Source organism: Hippopotamus amphibius, chromosome 3, assembly GCF_030028045.1.
Source record: "Hippopotamus amphibius kiboko isolate mHipAmp2 chromosome 3, mHipAmp2.hap2, whole genome shotgun sequence".
Classification (NCBI taxonomy): domain Eukaryota; kingdom Metazoa; phylum Chordata; class Mammalia; order Artiodactyla; family Hippopotamidae; genus Hippopotamus; species Hippopotamus amphibius.
The window spans coordinates 58,161,437-58,187,912 of NC_080188.1; the positions used below are offsets into that span (position 1 = coordinate 58,161,437).

The window sequence follows — 26,476 nt, forward strand, 5'->3', positions numbered from 1 at the left end:
AGTCCCTCTGCTCTGATCTTTATGATTTCTTTCCTTCTACTAATTTTGGGTGTTGTTTGTTCTTCTTTTTCTTGTTCCTTTAGATGTAACATTAGATTGTTTCTTTGAGTTTTTTTCTTATTTCCTGAGGTAGGCTTATATGACTTTAAACTTTCCTCTTAGAACTGCTTTTTGCTGCATCCCATAGTTTTTGGATCACTGTGTATTTGTTTCCATTTGTCTCCAGGTATTTTTAAATTTTTTCCTTGATTTCTTCAGTGATCCATTGGTTGTTCAGTAGCTTCTTGCCTAGCCTTTATGTGTTTGTGTTTTTATCAGTTATTTCCTCGTAGTTGATTTCTAATCTCATAACCCATGGTCAGAAAAGATGCTTGATATGATTTCAATTTCCTTAAATTTACCAAGACTTGCTTTGCAGCCTAGCATGTGATCTATCCTGAAGAATGTTTCATGTGTACTTGAAAAGATGTGTATTCTGCTGTCTTTGGATGGGATGTTCCATATATCAGTTAAGTCCATTTGGCTTAATGTGTCATTTAAGACCTGTGTTTCCTTATTGATTTTCTATCTGGATGCTCTGTCTGTTGAGTAAGTGGGGTATTAAAGTCCCCTACTATTATTGTGTTACTGTCAATTTTTCCCTTTATGTCTTTTAATATTTGCTTTATGAATTTAAGTGTTCCTATGTTGGGTGCATATGTATTTACAATTGTTACATTTTCTTCTTGGATTGATTCCTTGATCATTATATAATAAACTTTGTCTTTTATAACATTATTTTAAAGTCTGTTTTGTCTGATGTAAGTATTGCTACTCTGGCTTTTTATTTCCATTTGCATGGACTACCTTTTTTCCAGTCCCCTCAAACTCAGTCTGTGTGTGTCTTTAGATTTGAAGTGAGTCTCTTGTGGTCAGCAAAAATATGGGTCTTTTTTTGTATCTGTTCAACTACTCTGTGTCTTTTGGTTGGAGCATTTAGTCCATGTACATTTAAAGCAATTGTTGATATGTATGTACTTATTGACATTTTGTTAATTGTTTTTGTAGTTCTTTTTTGTTCATTTCTTCTTCTTTTGTTCTCTTCCCTTATGATTAGATGACTATCTTTAGTGTTATGTTTGGATTCCTCTCTCTTTTTTTATGTGTGTCTATTACAGATTTTTGTTTTTAGTTATCCTGAGGTTTATATATAGTAATATATATATGTGATTATTTTAAGTTGCTGATAGCTTAATTTCTAATGCATTTTAAAAACCCTTTATTTTTATTCTCCTTTCCTCATAATTACTGTTTTTGACATCATATTTTACTGAATTTCTATATTCTGATTTGACTTTTCCTACATATTATAAACTAGTGATAGTTAAGGACATTAGTGTGAAAAAATTTCTCATAAAACTTTCATGACACAATGAGCTCTCCTGATGAACTCTGTAATGAAAACAGCCTTTTAGCCTAACTTGGATATATTGCTTTATCTTTTATTTTCAAACTTTCATTATCATTTCCATATTGACACAAGGCTAGGGGGAGTGGGAAGGAAGAAAATGTCTGAATATGGAGTATTTACCTGAAAAGCAACATTTCAAACAAGAAGAGATGGAGCTAGTTAAATGATAAACTTAAGATCTCTGCCCACTCAGTAGCACAGAGGCTGAGAATAAGTTTATATCAGTTCTAGAAAATAAATATTTTTGCATAGTCTGACTGAGTTATTAAACCCTGACACCAGTGCCAGTGTCATAATTTGTGGGACCCAGTGCAAAATAAAAATTCAGAGCCATTTGTTGAAAAAGTAGGGGGAAAAAAGGGCAATTAAAGGTACTAAAATATAAGGTTGTTTTGTTTTTTTTTCCATCTACAATCTCTTTTTTCATCTTTTCCTTTCAAGGGTAAAAATTTTTATTTTTGAGGAACTTCATACTGCTCATTTCAGAGTCACATTAGAAAGTAAAATATTGTTCTCCCTTCATCCTAGAAATTAATGAGAAGGGCATATATTTTTTGAAAAAAAAAATCACAACTCTTGGAAATTTACCTCTAGTATCTAAAATGAACAAAAGAGAGAAAAAAGCACTTACTATGTATTTCAGATTTTTTTGGCTGGGGAGATCTTCCCATGTGGTATTAGTACTTCTTTTAGTTCATATTACCAAAATAGTAAAAGCAAGAAACAATATAAACCTAGTGGTTTTTTGCTGAAACTGACGAGCTTGTTCTCTTGTTCTGTGCAGACACTCTCAGCTTCTCAGCTGGCTGGAAAAAAATTTGTTGACATTTTCCTTTTGTAGTTGTTTGTTTTGTAAAGAACAATAGTAAAACTTCTAACATCCACACCTTGGTGATTAGTCTTCCACTTTATTCCTTGAATGTTTCTCTGGTGTTGGTAAGGTCATCTTCCAGTCTCTTTTTCAGTTTGTCATGGTGTTTTTATTTGCTAATGTTATTCTGAAAAAAATATATATATAGAATTTTAAATTATTAGCTTGAATTCTATCATTCATCTTTAAATTGTGCAATACTAGTTTTAAATGCAAATTTTATAGCTCTTATTTGCAAGTGTGTTTCATCCTTATCAGAATAGTGGAAACACTGCCCCAAACTAACTCAACTATTTTATTCCACTTCCCGATTCCCACTTGTTCTACCAACACTCTAATTTTGGCCTAAGGATAAGGAAGGACTGAAAGGGGATTATTTGGGTTGCCCTATCTTTTCTTTCTTTTTTTCTTTTATAATTTAAACTCTTTATTAAATATTAGTACAGTTTCACTTCCCCCACATTGACTCTCTTCTTAATTTATTAATTTCCCCAGTTACTTAACTTTCAAGTGAACCCTCAAATCCCAGGTAAGAGTTTGTGAGCTGAAGTTTATCTAAATAAATTAGGGTTGTAATGAAAAAATTAGTGACTGAGAATTTCTAAAAATAATAGACTTCTTCCTCTGCCACTCTGAGACTAGACGGAAGCTTAACACATTCACAACTTAACCAACTTAACAAAGTGACCCTCAAAATTATACAGGAAACCTTTCTGTAAAATTATTTTTGAAAGAGTATAATATTTGATATTTCAATGAAAGTATGGAAGTATTCATCAAGGGGAAAATCAAAACTTTGTTGGACTTTTCACATTTTTTTAATTAAAAATTTATTAAAGCATAGTTGATTTATAGTATTGCATTAGTTTCAGGTGTACAGCACAGCAATTCAGTTATACATACGTGTGTGTGTGTGTGTGTGTGTGTATACTGTTTCAAAATCTTTTCCCTTACAGATTATGATAAAATATTGAGTATAATTTCCTGTGCTATACAGTAGGTCCTTGTTGGTTATCTATTTTGTATATAGTAGTATGTATATGTTAATCCCAAACTCCTAATTTATTCCTCCCCTCAAACCCCTTTCCCCTTTAGTAACCATATGTTTGTTTTCTATGTCTGCGAGTCTCTTTCTGTTTTGGAAATAAGTTCATTTGTATCTTTTTTTTTTTTTAGATTCCACATATAAGCGATATCATATTTGTCTTTCTCTATCCAGTTTACTTTACTTAATATGATAATCTCTAGGTCCATCCATGTTACTGCAAATGGCATTATTTCATCTTTTTTATGGCTGAGTAATATTCCAGTGTGTGTGTGTGTGTGTGTGTGCGCGTAAAACATCTTCTTTATCCATTCCTCTGTTGATGGACATTTAGGTTTCTTCCATGTCTTGGCTATTGTACGTATTGCTGCAGTGAACACTGGGGTATGCATGTATCTTTGAAAATTATGGTTTTTCTGCATATATGTCCAGGAGTGGGATTGCAGGATCATATGGTAGCTCTATTTTTAGTTTTTTAAGGAATCTCCATAATGTTCTCCATAGTGGCTCCTTTTTCTTTCTATATCATCACTTTCAGCGTAAGTGGTTGCCTGACACTGAGAACTAACAGGGGGAGTAAGGAATGATGTGGTAGGGTTTCTTGCTTCTTTGTGTTTCTTAGAATGCCATTCATTGCCTTATTTCTGTGTTGGAAGCCCAGTTCTAGTTCGAATAGAACGTGTGACCTCTAGGGATTATCAGTGTCCCAACTAACTCAGTCATGCATGTAACCTGCTTACCTTATACTGAGTCTCATTGAACTCCCACACATCATGGACCCAATGGGATTTTGTGCTCATGGGGCATCCTGAACACTGTGTATGAACAGGGTGGCAAGAAATAGCAGACATATGTATCTCCCTTGCTCACATGCATACTCCAGTATTACATCACACTTCACTTACAAAACACAGGTTCAAAGATAAAGTTGTTAAGAATTTCAAGACAGAACATTAAGTGCAGGGCCTTCTGAGAGCAGGACCCTCTCAGTGTGCAACTGATTACACTCGTCACACACCCATGAAGCTGCCTTGTCTGCTATATATGTTTGGACCAGACATCTCAAATTCCTTGCTGGCTGTGGAGAGACAGCTCATTGCCAGCTAATAATCCTCTTCTTCCTCCTTGGTAACTGAATGCCAGTTTTATTTGGAGTTATAAGATGTTCAGCTAAAAACTACATTTTCCAGCATCTTATGCAGCTACTTGTGAACAAGTTTTGGTTAATCAGATATATGCAGAAGTGTTGCATGGGATTTGGGGGATAGCAACCTCATTCCTCCTTTCCAGCTGCTTGGAATAGAGTTGTGATAGCTAGAACTCCAGCAGTCACCTTGGAACATGAGGCAACCTTGAAGATAGAAGTTGGGTTCTCAAATGAAACACTTAGAAGATGCCTGAGTCCCTGAAAAACCATGGAGTTACCACTTGGGCCCTTCGCTGCTTATCTCAGGACTTTTTAATGTGTGAGAGAAATAAACTTGTATCTTGTTAAATCACTGTTAATTGGCCTTTTAATTATATGCAGGCGAAACTAATCCTAACTTACAGGGAAAGCTTCACTATTTCACACAGGTTAACAAGTTAAGTTAAACAGAGTTTTAAATTCAAACCTCAGGCAGTCCTCAGTGGCAACCACTTCTAGGATTCAGAAGCATTTTTCCTCTTTCTTCCCAGTTCAGGACTATGTTCTAGAGCTCTGAGATTGCAGGTAGACTCCAAATAAATGCAGTGTTACAATGTAATGCATTACAGCAGTGATATACTAATATAACATGAGAGTAGCATTTTGTCATTTTTTTTCTAATTTAAATACCAATATCTTACAATGAACATGGGAAAGAAAATTATAAACATCCTTGTGGATAATTATAAGATAACCTGTAGAAAAGAGATGTCAACCATTAATCTCTCAACCATAAAAAAAGAGATGAAGTTGTTGCCTGGATAAAAAAAAAAAAAAGGATCAGGTTGACTAATACTGCCACCTAGAGTTAAAATTCAAAACTACCATTTCTTCCCATTGCCTAGTACTGGCTATCCTAATTCTCTTGTCCATTTGTGAAGAGTCACTAGATGACATTTTTCAGGGAGCCTCCGGGACATGAAGCTAGAGGGTGATCATACACCAAGCTAATACATGGAGTGCATTCCATTTTCCATTTATCTATCCCATCTGAGTGCTGTCCTGGCTAAGTAGCATGGAGATGGGCTTTGAACTCAGAAGCATGGGAGTTAAGCAGAAGTGGGTCTAGGAAGAGGATCGCAGAGGAAAGCAATGGAAGTGCAACACCTTACCTCTTCCCAGACGTCCTTCCAGCTGATCCTCAAGGACTGACCTCAGGCCCATTTCCCCTCCTCCTGCCTGGGTTATTCTGCTTCCCTCAACCCCATGTGTTCCCTGCTGACCTTTTGTAAGCCCATCCTCTCCCCCCTTTGTAGCATCCCTCTCACCTCACTTTGTGTCAGTGCTATTTGGTGGAAAGAGGGTAAAGAAAGAGGTGTGGCTTGAATCTGGTCTCCCATTTATCTTACTATTTATCTTGAGCAAGTCACTACAGTTTCTTGAGACTCCAGTTATTCATATCTGTATGGGGTGTAATACATGGACCCTACAGGGCGGTTGCCAAGCTGAAACGGGGAAATGTATTGTGAGAGAAACTGGCATGTGGTGGGTAGTTAAGAAATTTTATTTTCTTTCCCTTTTCTCATTCTCTGCCCTCCATAAATCACTGTTAGGAAAAATAAGTAGGGAAAAAAAAAAGGAAAATAGGCTGTTGGTATGGGTATAAATATATATAAAGATTATTTATATAGGTATAAATAACCTTCAAAGTCTGATTTTAAAGATACAATGAAAATCAATGTCTGTTGCTTTTCTGTTTTTCACCTGTGTGTTCTCTGAGAAAGGGAAGCTCATCAGACATGGTTATAAAGTAGAAAGAAAAACCAGGGGCTATTCAACTCACTGATCTGTAATTCAAGACCCATTACTTTGACCTCTCTGAGCCTACGTCTTCATCTGTGAAGCAGGGACTGTGTTCCCTCTCATGCCCGCTTACTCTGTGCTTATGAAGACACAGCAGGTAAAAGAGCTGGATTTTGTAAAGTCTAAAGTAAATACTAACGTAAATAGTAATTATTATATTTTGTTTGCTCCCTGTTATACCCATAGTGGACATTCAGTAAATATTTTTAAAAAATAACCCTGAATTTTACCTAATTAATTCACCTAATAGTCATTGTGCCTATTAAGTGCCAGGCACTATATTTAGCGTGTATTGTGTAATAGACACTTTGTTAGAATTTGGTAAGCCTGCAGAGATGATTCAGGACCCTCCTGGAGTTGGTTGGGCAAAGGTGAAATAATACAGCCATACAGAGTGAAATCGTGGGAGTGTGTGCACACTGAGGTCATCACTTGTTGTAGCAGCTCAGAAGGGAGTAATTGATGCTGTGGAGTCCAAGAAGTACTTCACAGAGATGAAGCATTTAAGACATACATATTTTTGTAAACAAATGGAGAAAAGGAAATTCCTCTTCTCAGAGTGAACAAAGGCATGGATTTGGAAAAAATCAGAGAGGAAAAGGTAAGTTGTTTGTTGTGACAGTAGAGAGAGAGAGGGAGAACAAGATATGTCTGTAATTGTTGGTGAAATGCAGCTGGAAACGTCAGTTAAACAAGCAGATCGTGGGCAGTCTTAAATTATATACAAAGGATTTTGTGTGTATTATTTCTGTAGCAATAAGCCGACAACCATTAAAACAGTTAAGTGACATGATCAGAACTATGTTTTCTGCAGATGACTCTTAGGAGAACATAAAAGATTGATTGGAGAGGCCAGATATTAGAGATACAGACATGTGAGATGTTACTGCAAAAGAGCTTAACCAGGGTAGGAGTGGTGGAGCTATAAAGTGGATAGAAAATGAGATGTTGCTGATATGAGCTTACATCCTTCGGCAACTAATTGATTAGGGGAGGATTTTGCAGTGGGGAGAGAATACAAGATGAATTGGAATTATCTAGATGTACCATTAACCCAAAGGGGGCCGGAGAGGAGAGATTAGGGACTCAAAAGCGTGCAAAAATTATTGTAACAGAAACCTCAATTAAGTGGACTTGGGAGACCAGAAGGAGGAGCTCTCAGGCCCTGGACAAGACAGCAGAGCCCTTCTTTCCGGCAAGGTCTCAACCAATGAAAGGCCATGGACTCTTAGCTTACTGTAGTCCTCCCAACTTCCTCTTCCCCTCTATAAAAGTGTTTCCTTCTCTTGCCATGGGGTGATTTGCACATGGCTCACTGTGATTGCAGACCCCAAACTGAAATTCTTCACTGATCCCAAGCAAACCCACCTTTGCTGGAGAAATATATGGCAGTCTATTTGTTAAAGGTCAACAAATATGTTATAGTGGAAATTAAATAGGCTTTCTAGTCAAAGTAGCCAATGTTAAAATCCTTCCACTTTACATGCACGTGTCGTCAAACGAGTTAACAAAACTCTCTGAGCCTTGATTCCTTACCTACAAAATGGGAATAATACTACTACTTAGTTTCCATGATTGATGTAGAGGATCCTCGTTGCTTTTCTCCTTGGCATCCATCCCCCACTTCTTCCAGCAACATGCCCAGTCTTCACTGTGGAATCTGCACACTCCTCACTCTCAGAACATGTGCTCACAAGAGACTCTTGCAGGCAGAGCTGACTGGCTCAGGAGGGACATGTGACCCAAATTGGGTCATTAAGAGCATCATGGCTAAACACCAGGGCTTTTGTTTGTGAGCAGATTGTCCACAGGCTGTAAAACTGAGAGCTGGATATAAAGTTTAGAGCCTCTGTAACCCTCTTGCCACCTCAGAGGAGATTCTGGAACTGCGCAGTTATGCTGCTTGGAGCCTGAAGATGAAGTCCTCATAGCAAGAGGCAGAGTGAAGAGAGACAGAGAACTGGAGTCACTTGGACATTGTATAAGCCCTTGTTGACAGCACTTCCCAGAATCAGCCATGCCCATGGACTTTTCAGTTATGTGACTGTCAGAAGAGGCTACGTTATGCTCTCTGTGTAATAACAAACACCCCAAAGCTCAGGGGTTTATAACAACAAAGATTTATCTCTCACTTTTGTTACACAGAATGGCTGCAACTCTGCTAGATTGTTTTTGGTCTGGGACCCAGGATCATGGAACAATTTCTGTTTGGAAAATCACCAGTTGTGATAGAGGAAAAAAAAGAGTAGGGAAAATAAGTACTAGTTCTTAAACCATCTGCCTGGAAGATGCTTCCTCCTTGCATGTGATTGGCCAGAACAAATTCACACACTCAAGCTTGATGCCATAGGGTGGAGAGGGGCAGCAAATATTGTTGAATAATAATCATGCAATCTACCAGTAAATTTCCCTTTTGCTTAAGCGCGCTTAGGTCATATTTTCTGTCACTTGCAGCCAAAAGGACCTTAACTGAGAAAAGCTGGAGAAAGAATTAGATATTTTATATTAAATAGTCAACACATGGTAAACACTCAATAAATGGGAGCTACTATTTCCAAGTATATGAACACAGATGAACTGAGAATTACATCTTTCTCAAATGTTCTCAATTCCTTTAATTTATTCACTATCTCACTAATATTTATTGAGTTCTTTTCATGTGACACATAGTGTGCTAAGTGGTGGGGACACAAAAGGACACAATACCTTTGCAGTTTAGTTCTCCAGTAGATTTTTTTTAATAACATAACATGAGGGCTCAGTGTCTTATGCCTGAGAAAAGTGGTAAACATTTAGGAAATTACTATACAGAAAAAGGATATATATGGTACATAATGAAATAGAACCAGAAGTATGACTAGTATTCATTTACTCAGCACTCATCAACCCATTTGTCCAATACATACTTATTAGCCTCTAGCACGAGCTAGACACTCCTGAGGTAGAAAAGCAAATGACATTTATTCTCATCTTTACTTGAAATGTGGCAGTAAAGAGAGGTGAGCTGAGAGTATATAAATGGATGCTATAATAATAAAAATAAAATAATAATGCTGGTGATGACTAATGCTGTCACAGTCACCAGTGACCTCCATTTTGCCAAGCCTGAAGTCCAACACTCAACCTTGTTCGACAAGCAATTGACAGGGTTAATCATTCCCTTATTCTTCGCTTGCTTGTGCACACTGCCCTTCCTGGTTTCCCTCCTAGGATCAGTCCGCTGTTGCATGCGTAACACACTGACCCCCTGGGTGATCTCGTTCAGTCTTCTGGCTTTAGGTATCATCTCTACACTGATGACCCCCAGTTTGATGGCCACCTCAGGTTCTCTCCACAACTCCAGGATGATTGATCTTATTGCCTCTTTGTATAATAAGCATCTCACAGGTATTACCAGACTGGACTTCTGACCCATCAGCCCCAAACTGTACCTCTCTTGGGGTTCCCACTCCAGTAAAGGGTACCGCCTTTCACCCCAGTTGCTCAGGCCAACCTCAGAGGAATCCTAATCCCTTTCCTTCTTTCCTCCCACTTTCAATCCATTAGCCAATCTGTGGACTCTGACTTTTAAACCATTTTGAATGTGATCATTTCTTCTTTCTTCCCCTCTAGGATATCACCTTAGTCCTGGACGCAGCATCATCCTTCTGCCCTGGAGTCTTACAGCAGCCTCCCCTAACTGGCTTTTCTGCTTCCATTTTTGTTCTATTATTTTCTACATGGCAGCCAGAATAATTCTTTTAAAACTAAAGTCAGATCATATCACTTCACTGTTCAAAAGCCTCTAAATGCTCCACTTCACCCTCCACCCTTAGATATGAGTATGACTCATTCCCTCATTTCCCAGGTCCCCTTGGCTCTCTGCTCAAACATCACTTCATCAGAGAGGTCTTCCCTGATATCTTATCAAAAAATGCTAGTTCCTTCTGCCCCCACCCTCTATTTCTTTACTGTTTTATTTTTCTTCATGTTGCCACTTGACAGTATACAAAATATTTATGTTTGTTTATAAACAGGAGAATGTAAGCACCATGAGGATTTTGCATTTCCAGTGCCAAAAACAGCCTAGAAGAAGGTTGGCATGCAGATGCTTTTTTTTAAAAACAATTAATTAATTAATTGGCTGTGTTGGGTCTTCCTTGTCGTGCACAGGCTTTCTCTAGTTGTGGCGAGCCAGGGCTACTCTTCCTTGCAGTAAGTGGGCTTCTCATTGTGGTGGCTTCTCTTATTGTGCAGCTGGGGCTCTAGGTGCGGCAGACTTCAGTAGTTGTGGCTCATGGGCTCTACAGCGCAGGCTACCTCGTTGTGGGCATTGGCTTAGTTGCTGCGGGGCATGTGGGATCTTCCCAGACCAGGGATTGAACCCATGTTCCCTGCATTGGCAGGCAGACTCTTAACCTCTGCCCCAGCAGGGAAGTCCCAGATGCTTTTACTAGGTACCCTAGGCATTATTCTAACACAATTTATTATCTATTACATTATCCTAACACATTAGATTTGCTGTATTACTGTCTACATTTTGTAGACGTGGTAGCTGAGGCACAGAATCGTTAAGTAACTTGCCTAGAGTCACACAGCTTTTAAGCGGCTTAGTTATGCAAATTCAGGCGCTCTTCCTCCGGAGTCCCTCTGTTCCTCAGCACTTGGCGCTCAGGTATGATTCCTGAAGGCCATTCCCGAGGAGGCGTCAGGATGACGGCTGTCAGGACGGTGTTGGGGGCGGGGAACGAGTTGGACCAAAGGGTGACACCAGCGAGGGCGCGGCTCAGCCCGCCTCCCATTTGCTGGGAAGTCAGCGTTGCCCCTGTCACTAGCCTTTGGGTGCCGGGCGGGCAGAGCGCACAGACTCGGGCAGGTGGCTGGGCGAGGCAGCGGGATGTACTTCTGCTGGGTGACGGGCCGCCAGGAGCCGCTGCGCAAGGGGCCCGAGGGCGCCGGCGGCAACGCGCTGCTTCAGGCGGCCAGCGGAGAGCATCACTCGCTGCTGCTGCTGAGCGACGGCACCGTCCTCTCGTGCGGAGACAACAGCCGAGGCCAGCTGGGCCGGAAACGCGCGCCGCGCAAGGAGCGGCCAAAAGAGCGCCGGGACGCAGGTGCGGGGCTCGGGGCCTGGCAGGTGGCGGTGGCGGCAGTCGCGGGTCTCCCGTGGCGGGACCACGGGAGGCGGGGGAACCGTGCTGCGCGCCGCCCAAGCGCAACTCCGTCAGTTTCGTTTTCTCGTTGCGTCTCAGGTTTGTTTCGGTTTCTCGTAGTTTTATCTTGAAAAGGAAACTGAAAGCTGAACGAAACTGGGCCACATTCCTTTGAACAGAGAGAGATGCCTTTTGAGACCAATCCTTACCTATGCGACTCTGTCTGGAACAGAGTGACCTTCCAAACGTGGTTTGTGGTTTGGACACCCGTAACTCCCTCAGAAATAGCCAAGAGAGTCTTTTTGCTTAAAATTAAGAAAATGTGTAATAGCATTTTACTGTTATTAATTATTGTAGAAACACAGGGAAAGAAATCGCTTATTATCCTAACACCTAAAGACAACTCCTAAGATTTTGATGAGTCTTTTTTACTTATTATATATATTTAATCTTTATAAAATCATGTCATATACAGTTTTGTATATGCAGAATTTATATAACTCTATAAATTGCATTTTCATTAAACATATCATGAACATATTGCCCTTTTATTATGTATTTTTTGAAGATAAATTTTAATTTGCAAGTGTTCTAGGCTGTGACAGTACAATTTAATTATTCTCCTTTTGTGGAAATTTTGTTTTTTCTCATCGGGGCTTTTATAAATAATACTATGATGTACATTATTGTAAGTAAATATTTGACCAAATTTCTGATTACTTACTTAAAATGAATTCCAAGAGTTGTGTCTAGAGGAAAAACTTTTCCTCTGCCCTCTTAGTTCTAGTCCTGAGGGCCTGTGAATTAAATTGACAAAGACAGATTAGTGAGAGAAAAAAATCTTACAATTTCATTAATATTTTATATGCAAAGGAGTTCACAGAAAAAAAGTGAAATTCAACAAGTGGTTAGACTTAGGAGCTTATATGCCATTTAACAAAGAACAGGGGGTTTGGGTTTTGAGGGATGATCAATTGTGGGGAAGTGTCTTTGAAATACATGGGGGAAACTAATGGAGGGTAAGGGTTATTTTACTAAGGGCTATTTATGCAGACTCATCTCAGTGCCAGCTCTGGTGGTGAATCACTGTTTTCTTCCTGGTAGGGAAGCGGGGAGGAGAAATTCATGCCAACTTCACAAATTTATGCTTCTACGTTGATAAGGGGAAGGCAGCGAACTCTTCTTGTGATCTGTTGATTCTCAGTTGCCTTCAGCTCAAAATCATCCTTATGCCAAAGTGGCATATTTTTGGGTGGCATATCCTGATCCCCGTCAGGTGGAAATAAGGGACAACATGATACTTAAAGCCAGATTCTTCTCCAGGAAGAAGGTACCAGTGTCTACCTCCATGAGTGTATGAATCTCTGGGAATTTTTTTATTGTTGCATAGTTTGAAAAGTAAATCATTGAAAAGGATAAGATCACAAGATTAAAAAAGAAAAAGAAAACAAGTGTGAATAAAAACTTTACTGGTAAGGATGTGCTTAACTCCAAACCTCTAATAATTCAGAGACACACACTTTGGGAGAACAATTTTGATTGTCGTGTAGCGAAATGTGCTCGGGTTTTCATTTGTGGGCACCTCTGGCCCATTGAGAGGCATATTCCTGCACTCTTCCTTGTCAGAGTGCCTGGCATCTGCCTCTCACACTCGGGCAGGCTCCCTGCCCATTTCTTCCTAAGCAAAGGATTCACTGTTCTCGCTCTTCTGGGCTGGGAGGTCAGAGGAGTGGACAAGGGGTGATCCCACGTTCTCTCCGGCTCCTTTTCTCTGGCTAGGTTTTGACCCCACCCTCATAGAGAAATGTTAGGCCAAGTGATGAGTCCTTAGAGAGTCCCCTCCTCCACATGCCCACCCTTTTGAATAGCAGCTATGTTCCCATGAAGACAGTGCCACACGTTGAGCCTATTTCCTTCACACCTTTAAGGTGGATTTTGGCCTTGATTTCAAAGTCATTGGAAGAGAGGAGAAATCCCAGTGACCCTTCCTTTTGAAGAAAAGTACTTTCTTAAACTTGGTATTAAGTTAACAGTCTTGTGGGGGGTTTTGTTTTGTTTTTGTTCCCAAAGAAAGAATTCCATCATTGGAAACTCTACGTGTTAATCTGGTGAGCTGTGGAAAGGAGCACTCCCTGGCCGTCTGTCACAAAGGAAGGGTCTTCGCGTGGGGAGCTGGTTCTGAAGGACAGCTGGGAATTGGAGAATTTAAGGAAATAAATTTTATACCTAAGTATGTATTTTAATTAATTCATTTATTCATTTCAGTATTTTTGAGTTTCATGTGCCAGGCACCATGCAAGATGCCAGGGTCCAAAGATGACTATAACAAACACAGCTCCTAACCTCAAGGGTTATAGTGTAGTGAGGGAAAGAGGCAGGAGAAAACGTATAACACCGATTATTATTTAGAGTCTATGAAAGAGAAGGGCAGCGTGACGTAAGAACCTGTGACCCTTTGATCTTGATCTTATGTACTGGAAATAACTGTGGGGCCCACATGGACCTCCAGAGTTGGTATAAAGATTATTTTAAGTGAAAATATTTAAGCTACAGAAGATGCACAGAGATATCTTATCTGGCTAAAACAGGGCCTCCTGAAAATACAGCTGCCATCAACCCTCTCCTTTGAGGGAGTTTCCTATGAATTCAGCTGTTGTGAAGACAAACCACCCAATCAGCATCAAAAAATCCAATATAATCTTCTATACTCTCCCACTGAAGCCCTAAAAAAACCCCTTTTGCTAAGTAAATATATATAAACCTCTATGCAGGCTGTTGTACAAATTTTCCATTACTGGGAGCTCCTGTCTGTACATGTAAACTTTGCCTTTTTTCCTGTTAATCTGTCTATTGTCAGTTAATTTGCAGGTCCCCAATCATGGGACACAAATTGGAAGAGGAAAGGTTTTCCTCCCAACATAACCTTTTGGCTTGTCATAAGCCACTGGATCCTAATATTTTACTTAGTAAAATCGGGGAAAAAATCACTTCCTCACACACAGCTTCCTACGCCAGATGATGTGACAAGCAGTCTGAACTGTGTGTTTGTGAATTACGTGCATTGGGAATTTTCAAAAGCTTTTTTTTTTTTAATACTAGGAAGTTATCTTTTATTACCTTCTCTGGTCATTAAATTATATAAGAGATTGCTGTGGCTTGGGGGAATGAGCATTGAACTTGGAATGAAAAGCCCAAGGTTTGAGTCCATTCTACAGCTGGTACCAGTGCACCTCTTTGAGTTCTCCTAGGTTAAATCGTATAAAATTGCTGATAGTTTTTGATCCACAAAAATGGCAATTTAATAGGAATCAACCTAATGGTATCTTTCTCTCACAGGGTGAGATAGGTGATGCAGGTGAGAGTGCTTTATAAATTCTGAAGTCCTGTGCTATATGTGTATGAAGAAATGTATTTTTCTTTTAGGCTGTTTTAAGTATAGCATAAGTATAGCATAAAAGTTAGTACATTATACGTGTTAAAAGCCCAATAAAAATCACTTTTGCATTATGTATTGTTTTGAATTCTGTCCTGCACCTTTGTATATGTTGATATCACGTTAAAACAGTTTGAGAGCTTCAGTATAAAGTTTGTTCAGGTTTTTCTGTAAGATATTATGAAAAAACCTGAATGAACCTTTTGGCCAGCCCAATTTACAGAAATATTATACAAGAAAATATTCTATAACCCAATATTATACAAGAAAATAATTTAAACTATGTGTAGTCTACTTGGTGACCAAATCTGAAGAAAGGTTAACAGATTTTGCATCATTTTTATTATAGGAAGATAGAAGCTCTGACTGGTATAAAAATTATACAGGTTTCCTGTGGACAGTACCACTCCCTGGCATTATCAGAAGGTAAAGAAAAAGTCTTCTTGGGTCTCCTAAGTGTCATCAGGAAGTAATTTTTTGAATAAGAATGATACCTGTTGAGTTTTAATGCACTGGGGTTCATTTTAATGTATTTAAAGTTAAAAAAAACTTAACTTATAGAAATCTGAGATGTGTTTTCAGTTCTCTGGGCAGATAGTTAAGCATTAAAAGAACTTGATTTTTTTCTCTTTTTAAGAATTTGATTTTTGACTTCTTATAAATTATCCATCTCTGGTCAAATTCAACATAAAATGTTGTTGGTTTTTTCCCCCCCAAGTCATTCTACAAGTATTTGTTGAGTGCCTACAGTGTTTCCAGCAAAGAAGATATAGCAGTTAACAAACCTAAGACCTTGCTTTAACGAGCTTATATTCTGGAGGGATGTAGGAGAAGTGAGCCTTAAACACACAAATAGTTGTGTGGTGTAACAGAAATAAGGACTTGAAGAGAGGTGAAGCGTGGCAAGGAGACAGAGCGAGGAGGAGGTTGGAGGGAGAGAGCAAGCTCCGGAAGGGTTCCATCAGACTTATATTTTTAAAAGAGCACTGTGACCACTGTTTAGAAAAGAAACTGTTGGGGCAGAGATGCAGTGTGGGAGCTCAGTGAGGTGCTGTTGTCATTTTCCAGGAGAGAAGTGATGATGACTTGGCGGCTAAGGCGGTAACAGTGGAGAGGTGAGAAGTGGTTGGATCCTGGATAGATTTTGAAGATAGAGGCTTTAGTATTTGCTGGGTTGAAGGGTGTAAAAGAAAGAGAGAAGTCAAGGATGACTTCAAGGTTTTTGGCTTGAGTGGCTGAAAGATCATGGTTACCCTTTCCTGGGAGGGAGAAGAAGAGTGGATGTTGTTGGAAGGGACTTTTAAAGGTGACCTTGACCATCCCCTTTGCCTTTAGTGAAAGGCCTTTAACCTCCTTTACCCCTGTTCTTATTCTTTAAAGAGTTTTAGAATTAGAATAGTAGTGTCTCCTTGACTTTGGTATTCCATTGTGTTTGCAGTTCTGAATTTCTCCTCTTTATTTTTGTAGACGGCCAAGTGTTTTCATGGGGAAAGAACAGCCATGGGCAGCTGGGCCTGGGGAAGAAGTTCCCCTCCCAAGCCAGCCCGCAGAGGGTGAGGTCCCTGGAGGGGGTCCCGCTGGCGCAGGTGGCCGCAGGAGGGGCCCACAGCTTCGCCCTGTCTCTGTGCGGGACTTCGTTTGGCTGGGGGAGCAACAGTGCGGGGCAGCTGGCCCTCGGAGGGGATGATGTCCCAGGTAACGAGATGGGCTTGTAGTACGCCCTTTCTTTCCAGTGGGAGGATCAGTTCTGTAAAAGGGACCCTCAGCGGTCAGAACAGTGGTTCCCAAACTTTGTGTCACATTAGAATCACCCAGGGAGCTGTGTGAACTTTTTTGATTCCTGCTGTAACAAATCACCACAAACCTAGTGGCTTAAAACAACATACATTTATGACCTCATGGTTCTGGTGGCCAGAAGTCTGATGCAGGTCTCACTGAGTTAAAGTCAGAGGGTCAGCAGGGCTGCGTTCTTTTCCAGGCTGGAGGGGGACAGATCACTTCTGTTGCCTTTTCCAGCTTCTAGAGGCACCTACCCTCCTGACTCATATCCCCCTTTCTTCTTCAAAGCCAGCAGTGGCTGGTTAAGTCTTCTTCAAGTCACATTACTCTGACATTCATTCTTCTGTCTCGCTCTTCCTCAATGAAAGGACCCTTGTGATTACATTGGGCCCACCTGGATAACCCAGGCTACCCTCCCTATTTTAAGGTCAACGAATTAGCAATCTTAAATCCATCTGCGTCCTTAATTCCCCTTTGCCATGTAATCTAACATATTCACAGGCTCTGGGAAGAGAACACAGACATCTTTGAAAGGCCATTATTCTGTCTACTCTAAGAACGTTCGAAAATCTGAATGCCCACGTTGGACCCCAGACCGATTAAATCAGAATGTCTGGGGACGGAAGCCAGGCATTAGTCATTGCCCCACAGGTGATTCCAATGTGCAGCAAAGTTTGGGAACCACTTGTTTAGAAGATTGCTAGCAGTAGGGGAAACCAGGTCCTCTGGCAACCGTTCAACAAAACTCACCGTGATGTCTTCCCCAAGAGTCCCTCTGTTCACCCCTTTACACGTGGCTCACGACTCACGTATATTTAGCTCCTGTTACATTACCAGTACCATGCTGAGCTGCTACATCTCATGTCATTTAACTTTGTCAACATAAAGTAGGCCATCTTATTTTCTCAATTATTATTCCATATTTTCAAAACACCTATTATGTGACAGCAATGAATACAACATAATGGAAATATTATTGGGAAGGAGGGTCTTAAAGCTTAGCTTTCTTGGCCAATAGCCTTACTCATTCCAGACAATTAAATATTTTCCAGAAATAAATGCTAAAGGACTCCTCTTTTTTTTCCAGTTCAGGCTTTCCCTCTGTTTTATAATACTTCTGATTGCTCACTTTTTAAATTACGTTGATGAATTACAAGATGACAAAAATATTAAATAAATAAAAACTCAGGAAATATAGTATTTCTTATACTCTAGAGATTCTGCTTTCTTTCAACAGGTCAGAGCTACAAGCCTCTATCAGTTGGTTCACTGAAGACTCTAAGTGTGACTTATATCAGCTGTGGTTACGAGCACACAGCAGTGCTTACGCAGGTAATCCAGAATGCCTTGCTATTATTATTATTATTTTTTTGGCCACACCATGTGGCTTGCGGGATCTTAGTTCCCCCACCAGGGACTGAACCCAGGCCGCTGGCAGTGAAAGCGCTGAGTCCCAACCACTGGGCCGCCAGGGAATTCCCATCTTGCTATTTTTTTTTAAATCCCAGAGAAACGTTACCACAAGGTACATGTACTGATTATTGTGGAAAGCAATATGTATATCAACATCTGAAGACACCCATTCAATGTACAGATCTCTAAAGAGGAGAAGTTAGCCAAACATAAACCATAACAAATTTTAAGATCCTATTTTTTTTAGTTCCTATAATAAAAGCTAATTTCAGCTTTAGGAAATATTTTTAGATATTTAAAAAATTTAATATAGGAGCTAATCCTTTTAGCAAGTATTCGTTTATACTATAGCTCTACACATGAAAAATATTATAGAAGCAATAAAGTAATTTTTATAGGTTTCCATGGCCCACATTACAGACTAGAACATTCTTTGTTCTGTTTCTTACTTGGCACAATTGTGAGTCAGCTTCCTGAATGTTTCCCCCCTTTCTTGTACTGGCCATACAGTACATTCCAATGGGATGGATTTTCTCCATAGACGTAATGAATAGACTTGAAGACTATTTGTGAGATTGCAATGTTTCTTTAAAAACTAAATACCTAAAATAATTTATATTTTGTTTTAAAAGCATGTTTGAATTATATGCTTCTTCGTTGGCAGGAGAAAGCTAGAGTTGTTTTAATCTAGAATCATCTTTTGAAAAGAGATTTATTTTCAGAGAAATGCTCAAATAAATAAAGCAACCCTATGCTTAAATTAGTGTTACACTTTTTTTTTTTTTTGGCTGTGTTGGGTCTTCATTGCTACCCATAGGCTTTCTCTAGTTGCGGGGAGCGGGAGCTACTGTTCTTTATAGTTTCTCTATGCTTAAATGTTAGTGTTACTCTTTTTTTCTTTTTGGCTGTATTGGGTCTTCATCGCTACCTGCAGGCTTTCTCTAGTTGCGGGCAGTAGGGGCTACTCTTCGTTGTGATGCGTGGGCTTCTCATTGCGGTGGCCTCTCTTGTTGTAGAGCATGGGCTCTAGGAGTATGGGCTTCAGTAGTTGCGGTGCACAGGCTAGTTGCTCTGCAACATGTGGGATCTTTCTGAACCCGGGATCGATCCTGTGTCCCCTGCATTGGCAGGCAGATTCTTAAGCACTGTGCCACCAGGGAAGCCCCCAGTGTTACTCTTGAACCATTTAATTGGTCCATCAGTTTATTCTACAAACATATATAAGTGCCTAGTTCTGAAGGGAATGCCAATGAGTTTTCAAGCTTAATGTGTTAATTCTTCATTCACTATTAGAAATAATAAATATAGGATCCTCCTCTTTTCTATAGGGTGTATATCTACCATAGTGTTCTCATAGAAGTCTCTTATGATACTTAATCTTTTAGTTTTTAGTTACTTTTTTTTAGCTTGAAATTAGTCTGATCCCTCCTTTTTTAAACAGGATGGGAAAGTATTCACATTTGGAGACAATAGCTGTGGACAGCTGGGACACAGCCCCACTGCTGAGAAGAGGGGTCCGCAACCTGTGGAAAGAATTGAGGGCCTAGTTTCGCAGATAGATTGTGGAAGGTAATAGGCTTTTTTTTTTTTTAATGCATGAGTGAAAAGTGTTATATTTTATTGCTTAGAAGTGACTTATGTGGAATGTTATCTAACCTTAAAACCCTAAAATATGTGAGTATTCTTTTTATGGATCATTTTCCTTTCTGAAAATTTACTTCTTGCCAACATAGTTTAATTTTTCTATTTTTTCTTCTTTATCCTGGACATTTCATTTATTTCATAAGAATTTATTGGAAATCTGCTATGTATAGGCCACCTTACTTGGGGGGTAGGGGAGCTGGTCTATAATAAAAATAGTGATGCTTGCCTGTTTGAGTTCGTGAAACAAAATTAATCTTGTGCAAGTAGAAGATATATTTGCATATGTATTCAGAGTTTTGCATGACCTAATTATAAAGACACTATTTCTTTTTAAATTTTTATTAGCGTATAGTTGATTTACATGTTAGTTTCTGCTGTACAGCAAAGTGAATCAATTATTCATATACATATATCCACTCTTTTTTAGATTCTTTTCCCATATAGGTCATTACAGAGTACTGAGTAGGGTTCCCTGTGCTATACAGTAGGTCCTTATTAGTTATCTATTTTATATATAGTAGTGTGTATATGTCAATCCCAATCTCACAACTTATCCCTCCCTGTGAGAACATTTTGAATATTATCTACCCAATTCATAAAAAAAGACAAAAAGAGCTTACATTTAAAACACAAATGATAGACACCATAGTAACGACCCATCAATAATATTCTGCCTTTAAGGTCAGTAAGAAGTCAATATTCACCTACCATTTGTTTAGCCACGTGATTTGGCACCCTCTAACTCTGACATTGTGATATGGGATCTGGGTACTTAGTATAAGATGAATCTGTTATTTTGTGTTGAGACATCACACACATCACTCATCTTTTTTGAAAAAGCGTGACTCATTATAATATGTCTTCATTGTAATATATTCTCTCTTCCCCAGTTATCACACCCTTGCGTATGTCTATACCACGGGTCAGGTGGTGTCTTTTGGTCGTGGACCAAGCTGCACAAGCAGCTCATCTCATCCGGGGGCTCTGGCAGAGAACTTTGACATTAGCTGCCGGATTTCTGCTGATGGTATGAGCAGTCCCACTAATTCATGATTTTGTGTTAATTGATGCCACTGGAGGAGAAATATTATGCAGTTTCCTACCAAAGGAATGCATAGAATTGTGGTTCTTTTAGTACTGTTATCTTCGATTTGTACAATATGCATTTTTTTCTCGTGTAATGTTTCCTGGAATATTTGGTGATCTTTTCTAAAGATTAAGGTAATACAAAAGAAGAACCCAAATCGGTTACTTAAGCTTTGGAACAGTACACTTTTATATATTTAATCAAACCTCTATTAAAGCACATCAGCCTGGTTTCATTATGCAAGTGCATGAAAAATTAAATTTCGGGCTAAGTGCATATACAACATGTAATCTGATGAAAATGAATCCTTGTGCTGTTTGTAGTCAAAATCCATTTAGAAGCCAATAAATAAGTAAATTTAGCTTGGTACTTAATACATTAGATTTTTTTTTAGAGATTATTTTTAGAGCAGTTTTAGGTTTATAACAAAAGATTTATTTTTTACTTCTGAAAACAATAAGCATGGGTTTATGACTTTCTTCTAGACCTTGTGAATGTTCAAGCCAAACATATTTTTGCTGGAACGTATGCCAACTTTGTGACAACCTACCAGGTATCTATTATACTTTCTGTTTCTTTTAAAAATCATTTTTTCCTCTAGATTTCATAGCGGTATTTGAAACACTGTATCATTTGTGTATATTCAAAACTTTTACTCAAATAGTAAGATCCTCTATTAAAATGCTTCTTTAAACATATTGCATGGCTCTCCCCTCCTCACTTGGCGCCCTAACAGATGCCATTTGACAGCAACAATGACTAATACCCACAGTAGTCACCCATGAGTTCGCGGCCAATCAAAGCGCTGTAAATGGATCGACACACGTAATCCTCATATCGGCTCCAATTGGTATTATCTCCCCCATTTTACAGAGGAAAAAACTGAGTCTCAGAGAGGTGGACCTACCCAAAGTTACACTGCTAAGAAGTGGCAGAGCTGGATTCAAGCAGTCCAGCTCCAAAGCTTACACCGTTACCCACCATGCTCCAGTGCCCTCCTCATTGTCAGCAGAGAGGATTTTATTGTCATATTTCTGGGTGAGGTCTGGAATGTTTGTAGGGAGACAAAGTACATGCAGTTATTTTCATAGTTTGTACTTTTTTTCTATTATCAGGAATGTTTTAAACTTTACACCTGTATTAGGCTCTTACTGTATTTTCTGGGACAGAAAATTGTCAGAGGCAAGGGTTTCTGTGCTGCTGGGGATAGTCAGGAGATTGTGCTTGGTTGCTCTGTTACAGCCATTCAGTCAGCCAGTCAGCAAAGGCGTCCTGTCTCAGGCTCTGCTCTGGGTCCTTGGGGTAAAGTGAATAAGACACACAAGATTGTCCTCATTCGTGCCGTTTGGATTCTACAGGGAAGGACAGAGGAGAAACACGTAAATGCAAAATAAGTATGATTGTGTTCGAGAATGACAAGTGCTCCAAAGAAAATAAAATGGGCCAATTGAGACTGATGAGGTGTGCGTCTTTAGAAATGTCAGTCAGGGAAGACCTCCCACAGGCTGTGACATTTGAGCAGAGATCTTACCCGCGCTTAGATCCGGAGAATGCGTGTTCCAGGGAGCACACAGAAAGGTCCTGGGGCAAGAATAAGTTTAGTATGTGTGAGGGACAAAAAGGAAGCCAGTCAGGCAGAGCATAGTGGGAAAGAGTGAAGAGTTATATGAGCTGGAATCATATGGAGACGGGTGAGTTATGGGAGATGGGGCCCGTTTGAAATGTCCTTGGAGAGGAGATCCAGAGTCTTAGTTGTATGTCCAACTCCAGATCTCAGGAAGGATGCTAGCACTGGAAAATAAACATGATAGTTTTATTAAACTACAGATGGTATTTAAAGCCAGGGGCCTGGCGAAAAGTCACTTAGAGTGAGAGCAGAAATGAGAAGAGAAGGGGACAGAATCCAGCCTCGAGGGACTTTTCCATTAGGAGGTCAGGCAGTGACGAGGGGCCAGAAGAAGAACTGAGAAGGGCCAGTTTCAAGGTGGGGAAAACCAGGAGAGGGCGGCCCATCAAAACAAGAGAAGAAAGTCTTTCCAGAAGGAGGAAGTGGCCAAACCTGACACATACTACTGAGGGATCAAGTAAGACAATCACAGAGTTTGTTTTTGCTTTGTCAAGACTGAGTCATCTCAGGGGACAGAGGATGAAACCTAACTGAGTGGGATGGGCAGAGAATAGAGGGTAAGAAGTGGAGGACAATGACCGTGAGAGTTCTGAGAAGTTTTGTTGTGAAAGGGAGTAGAGGACCGTGGGAGGGTTTTGTTGTTGTTGGAGAGGTGATATTAAGGTATGTTTGTATGCCAGTGAGAATGATCCCATTCTGGGGGAGAAAGTGATGATGCATAAGAAAGGGAATAATTGTAGAGGTAACAGACATCCCAGAATAGGAGCGAGGAAGCAGGGTGCAGGGTTCAAGTAGAATGTAGGGATTTGGGCAGAAATTTTTATTCCGTTCTGATGAGGAGAGTGGAGGTGAGGGTAGGCTACTGGTGGGAAGGTGCTTAGTTCTTCCCTGATTGTTTCAGTGTTCTTAGTGATGCACAAGCCACGGTCCTTATCTGAAACTTAGTGAACCAGAGAAGGATCGCTGCACGTTTAGGAATAAAAGGAAAGTGTCTCAAAGTGAGAAAGTGAACATTGTGGGAGATTGCTAGACAGTATAGAGTGCCCATTTGAAATCTGTGGTCGTAGGCTTAAGGTGAAATCAGTCAACACAGCTGTTTGTTTTCCTCCATTGATGTAAAGCTGCTTGGATTCCCTTGGAGTAATTCAGAGTTGAGGTTAACTACAGGTAGACTTTTGCTGGGTAAATACAGTAGGAAAGGGACAGAAGACTTAGAGGTATTTGCAAAGGACTGATTCTAGTGCTGACCATACAATCTAAGCGGGGTGAGAAAGACATGAGGAGGGTGATGGATAATGAACAAACAATAGGGTCAACGGATTGGAGAGCCCAGGGGCCTCAGAGAATGTTGGAATGGGTTCCACTCTAAAGTAAGTGTCTTAGTCTGTTCAGGCTGCTATAACAAAACACCATAGATTGAGTGCTTTATAAACAGAAGTTTATTTTTCACAGTTTTAAAGGCTGGGAAGTCCAGGACTAAGATGCTGGCACATTTGATGTCTGGTGAGGGCCTGCTTCCTGGTTGATAGATTGTTGTCTTCTCACTGTATCCTCACATAGCAGAGAGGGCTAGGGGTGGAAGAGCTCTCTGGGGTCTAAGAGCACAAGTCCCATTCCTGAGGGCTCCACCCTCATGTCCCAGTCACCTCCCAAAGGCCCTACCTCCTAATGCCATCACATTGGGGGTTAGGATTCCAGTATATGAATTTTGGGGAACACAGACGATAATGTTCTGCCACTGCGCCCCTCCCTCCCCCCCCCCGGCAAATTCATGTCCTTATTGCATGCAAAATACATTCATTTCATCCCAACAGCCCCCAAATCTTAACTCATTCCAGCATCAAAGAATGTTAGCCTGGGCGTTCCACTCAAGGCAGTGAATTAGAAAGGATGATATATGATGATCAGAAAGGATGATATATGATGATCAGAGTGAAGACTGTTTCTAATAGCAATTTAGAAGGTGGGATAATTATTGATGATCATAAAGTACAGAATATCACCTTTATCTAGGGCAATAGTTTTCAGCTAGGAGTGGTTTGGCGCCCCTGGAAACATTTGGCAACGTCTGTGGTCAGTTTAGGTTGTCCTGAGGGAGGGGCATGTGTGTTGGGGTGGCTGCTACTGCCACCTAGTGGGTAGAGGCCAGGGCTGCTGCTAAACATCCTACAATGCACAAGACAGCCGCTCGCAACAGAGTTATCTGCTGCAAAATGTCAGTCGGATCAGTTTAGAAACCCTGATCCAAGGCCTGAGTGGCTGAGGTGGAGCAGAGGGAAAGAGTGGAGATGAGATCAAGAATGGAGAGATCAAGGTGGGAAATAAATCGTGTTCATTACGTCTGAAGTTGGCAAGAATAACAGGAAGCATGATGAGAGGCGTGGTTGCACTGAGGAAGACAGTCAGCAAGGTGCTCACATTTTCAATGACTGAAGGGTAGTGACTAGGACTTTGGGAGGTGGTTACAGAAGAAGAGGAGGCAGGCGAGATAGCCTGATGTCATGCACTTCAGAGGAGCCGGGATTTCGAAGAAGAAAGTAGAGGAAGTGGTCTGTAAGTGCCAGTAGGGAGCACCTCATTGTCCGAAGGTTCCTGGGATGTTGGAGGAAGAAAAAAGCTTCCTCATGATTGAACTCCAGGGGACACCCAGGACTCAGATCAAGAAGGTGAAGGGAACTTTGGGAGTCATGGTTACACATCTTTTTCAAAAGGTCTTTAGTTAAGCATGAAACAAAACTGATGCAGAATTCCCTGATTTATTATGCGCTTAGTGGAGGCAGAGGTATAATATGGAGCAGAAGTATAATGGCTTTGGAAGAATATATTAAAGACAGGTTTTTGTTTCCAGACAGTGATTTCTGACACCTGTGGTTGAGCCATTTAGTTTCAAATATTGTATAGAACCATGGTTCTGAAAGTGTGGTCCCCAAATTGGCAACATCAGTATCACCTGGAAATTTGCTAGAGGCAAATTCTTTTTAATTATTTATTTATTTTTATTCGTTTATTTATTTATTGACTGTGTTGGGTCTTCATTGCTGCGCATGGGCTTTCTCTAGTTGCGGTGAATGGGGGCTACTCTTCATTGCAGAGCACGGGCTCTAGGTGTGCAGGCTTCAGTAGTTGTGGCGTGTGGGCTCAGTAGTGTGGTGCATGGGCTTAGTTGCTCCGTGGCATGTGGGATCCTCCTGGAGCAGGGATCGAAGCCATGTCCCCTACATTGGCAGGTGGATTCTTAACCACTGAGTCACCAGGGAAGTCCCTAGATGCAAATTCTTGAGCTCCACACCTGACCTGTTGAATCAGAAACTGTGGAGATGGGCCCAGCAATCTACGCTTTAACAAGATCACCAGGTGATTGTGTTATCAGTTTGAAAACCACTGATATAAAAGCAAATATCTGTGGATGATTAAAGGGCAGAAAGAAACGTATTTACTGAGTACTTACTATAATCCAAAGGCTTTGTGTACCTAATATCTTTTAATCTTAACAGGAGCCCAGAGAGGTAGGTATTGTTATCTCATTTTTTAAATTGTGGTAAAACATATATAACATAAAATTTGCTGTTTCAACCATTTTAAAAGGTATAATTCAGTGGCATTAATTGCATTCACAGTGTTGTGCAATCATCACCACTGTCCATCTCCCAAACTTTTCATCACCCCAAGCAGAAACTCTTTTCTCCCCCAAACAGAAACTTTTAACCATTAAATAATAACTCCCCATTCCCCCCCTACCCCTAACTCCAGGTAACTTTAATATCCTTCTGTCTATGAATTAACCTGTTTCATACAAGTGGAATCGTACAATATTTGTCCTTTTTTATCGGGCTCATTTCACTTGGCAGAGTGTTTTCAGAGTTCATCTGTGTTGCAGCATGTGTCAGAACTTCCTTCCTTTTTATGGCTGAGTAATATTCCATTGTGCGTATATACCATATTCATCAGTGGATGCTGTTGCTGGATGTGGGTTGCTTCCATCTTTTTGGCTATTGTGAATAATGCT

General features: G+C 40.2%; 1 protein-coding gene across 1 annotated transcript in view; it reads left to right on the forward strand.

Moving 5' to 3' along the window:
• The first annotated feature begins 11,231 nt into the window (after window positions 1-11,231).
• The window catches only part of HERC6 (HECT and RLD domain containing E3 ubiquitin protein ligase family member 6), a 51,335-nt gene continuing 36,090 nt past the window's right edge, over window positions 11,232-26,476 (forward strand). Inside the window, exons 1-8 of the mRNA XM_057728393.1 lie at window positions 11,232-11,448; window positions 13,558-13,717; window positions 15,270-15,346; window positions 16,388-16,615; window positions 17,937-18,031; window positions 19,554-19,681; window positions 20,647-20,783; window positions 21,329-21,396. Coding sequence (XP_057584376.1) covers window positions 11,232-11,448; window positions 13,558-13,717; window positions 15,270-15,346; window positions 16,388-16,615; window positions 17,937-18,031; window positions 19,554-19,681; window positions 20,647-20,783; window positions 21,329-21,396 — 1,110 coding nt within the window. The remainder of the gene's footprint in view (window positions 11,449-13,557; window positions 13,718-15,269; window positions 15,347-16,387; window positions 16,616-17,936; window positions 18,032-19,553; window positions 19,682-20,646; window positions 20,784-21,328; window positions 21,397-26,476) is intronic.